Here is a 3125-nt window from a genome sequence, read left to right on the forward strand (position 1 = left end):
AATATATATATATATATATTCTATGAGTATATATATAATATATATATAATATTTACATACAAGTATATAAAATAAAATGTAAAATACTACATGACATACACCTTAGTAATGTTAAAGATACATCATCCAAACCAAAGATAGTGAAGAAAACAGCTGGACTACATCAAATTAAACAGCTTCTGTACAGCAAAGGAGATATTACACAAAACAGACAACCCACTGATTGGGTGAAAATTTTTGCACACAATACTAATGATAAAGAATTGATCACAAAGAGCTGATGAAACTCAACAAAAATATATTGAACAACCCCATCAAAAAGTGGGCAGAATAGCTAAAGAGCTATTCCAGAGGAATATCTCCAGAGGAAATGCAGACATCCAATAGACATATGAAAAAATGTTCAACATCACTTGTAGTAAGGGAAATACAAAACAAGAAATATTGGCAAGGATGTGGAGTAAAAGAAATACTTCTACACGGCTGATGGAAATACAAACTGGCACAACCACTATGGAAATCTGTTTGGAAGTTTTACAAACTACTAAAAATGGAACTTCTATATGATTCAGCAATCACATTCCTAGGTATCTACCCAAAGGACACACAAAAATATTAATTCAAAAGGACAAAGGAACCCTTATGTTTATTATGGCACCATTTACTGTGAATATAATTTACAATTAATAAGCTATGGAAACAACCCAAATACCCATAATAGATGACTGGATTAAGAAGATGTGGTGTATTTGTACAGTGGACTGATTTTTTAAAATATTTATTTATTTATGCTTCACAGAACTGGGGGACAGGCCAGAGATGTGGTGGGTGAGAAGATTCACTAGAAACAGAATGGGGAAAGAACAGGCAGATCTACTGAAAGAAATGTACTGCTGAGGGGAGCAGTGGGTGGATCAGGAGAGGTTTGCCACACCATGTGGGTCAGCTCTCTGGCGAGGGATCAAACTTGTGCTTCAGTGGCTTTAGAGGGCTTCAGAATATGTTTTAACCCATTGTGCTATCAGGGAAGAGCCCCTATACAATGGACTCAGCAATCCAAAATGGTAAACTCATACAATTTGCAGCAGTATGGATGGAACTGGAAGGGATTATGCTCAGTGAAATAAGACAGAAAAAAAAAGAAAAATGTTAAATGGCCTCACTAATAGGAGGCATATAGTGTACCCCATCTAAACAACCAGTCAACAAAACCACACTCACTGAACATTCACCCTTTATCCACACTCTTAGATATATATATGGGGGATATAAAATAAATAATGGGGCCCTCCCTGGTGGCACAATGGGTTAACACACAACACTATGGAACTATCATAGCCACTGCAGCATGAGTTTGATCCCCAGCCAGGGAGGTGACCCACATGGCATGGCAAGTCTCTCCTGACCCACCTGTTGCTCCCCTAAGCAATGCACTTCATCAATCTGCCTGTTCTGATTCCCACTCTGTCTCTGGTGAATCCTCTCACCCCCCCACCCCTCTGTCCTGTATCCCAGTTCTGTACCCATAAATAAATAAATAAATATTTAAAAGATAAAATAAATAATGTTTATTTACTGAGAACACTTGATACAAGGCAATTCTCAGGTAATGAAAAAATGTATTTATTGAATAAGTTAATAAAATGACACCAACAGATCTGCTATTGAAAATGACCACTATTCTAAGTAGAGGCTATGCAGTTGTTATTTACACAGTGTCATGAGATGGAATGTGCAATCTGGAAGATTTGTGGCATTCATAACTATGTGTCAATCAGTCACTTTAAGAGTAAACCCAACCACTAATTCTAAAACCATGTATTCTAAAAAATATATTCCTATGTACCTACATTGTCAGTACACCTGACAAGTAAGCAGGGAACTGTGATTTTTCAGCATAGTGAAAACTGCATTGTTAATAATTACCAATAATCAAGGCATTCCAATTCCAAAACATGTATCTCAAATGAATAAAACATGAATGTCAAAAACAAAGAAAAAAACATTTGAGAACATTTGTGTATACCTATGAATTGTGTTAGTTCCACTACATAAAACTATTCAAATTACTTCATCACTAATTATTTTCATCGCATATATCTTAAAACTATAGTCTACATACCTGTCCAGTCTCCTACTATTTTAAGATGGACCCCAAATGTTGCTTTGGTTTCAGTAGGACACTAAAATAAATAAATAAACACTAGGATCAATTCTGAATAATAATTAAATTACCAAACTATGATTCAATTATAAATTTTAGTCTCAAACCAAATACCCAAAAAGCAGTAGAAAATAGTATGAACAGATTCAAAATATATAGATTATTTCTTAATTTGCAGAAAAAAAAGTGCTAACCAGTCAATATACATTTCTCTAAAAACACACCATAATTTATAAAATATGCTCAGTCTAAAATTGCTAGTATATTGCATTTATTTATAATTCTTGTTTAAGTATCTTTTGGATTGCAATACTTGAGAGGACACAGGTTTTTACTACAAAAGATATGGAAACTAATGATTTCAGTGTTTTTTTCTCCCTACTTTTATTATATAATTCGCGTTCTAAAAACTTTCATGGAAAAGGAAAAGTAATTCTCAATGTTATCTGAATTTCCCAGATCCAACGAGGAGACTTCTACTAAAACAGCTCTTGTTAATTTCCTGCCTTAATTCTCAGAAAAAAGTTCTTGAAGAGGGATATAAGTTGTGCTACTGGAGGTAAGAAAAACTGTGCCCTGCAATTAGGAAATATTGAAAATACCAACAAAATAAGATAATAATTTTTAATACACAATAAGAAAATGCAGACTTTTCCAAAATCTCAATCTCCATCACAAAAGTTCTGAAAAATGACTTATCTCATAAGTCATTTGGTGATAACAACTAATCGATTGCAGAGTAATTATGAGAAACTAATACTTACATATAAAACACCATACATAAATATTTTGTTTCAGAAATACCAATTTATTTAAGTTTGTTTACTGATTTATAAGCAGTCAGAGACTTTATAAAATATATAGAATAAGCATAACTTTATTTATTTATTTATTTATTTATTTATTTATTTATTTATTTATTTATTTATTTATTTATTTATTTATTTATTTATTTATTTAT

General features: G+C 32.4%; 1 protein-coding gene across 3 annotated transcripts in view; it reads right to left on the bottom strand.

Annotated features, from left to right (window-relative positions):
* Positions 1-3125, bottom strand: part of NOX4 (NADPH oxidase 4) — a 165239-nt gene that overhangs the window by 53025 nt on the left and 109089 nt on the right. For all 3 annotated transcript variants that reach the window (XM_004683286.1, XM_012725242.1, XM_004683285.2), the window contains one exon: positions 2123-2183. In XM_004683286.1, the coding sequence (XP_004683343.1) occupies positions 2123-2183 (61 nt within the window). The remainder of the gene's footprint in view (positions 1-2122; positions 2184-3125) is intronic.

Source organism: Condylura cristata, unplaced genomic scaffold, assembly GCF_000260355.1.
Source record: "Condylura cristata isolate star-nosed mole 26May11 unplaced genomic scaffold, ConCri1.0 scaffold00015, whole genome shotgun sequence".
Taxonomy (NCBI): domain Eukaryota; kingdom Metazoa; phylum Chordata; class Mammalia; order Eulipotyphla; family Talpidae; genus Condylura; species Condylura cristata.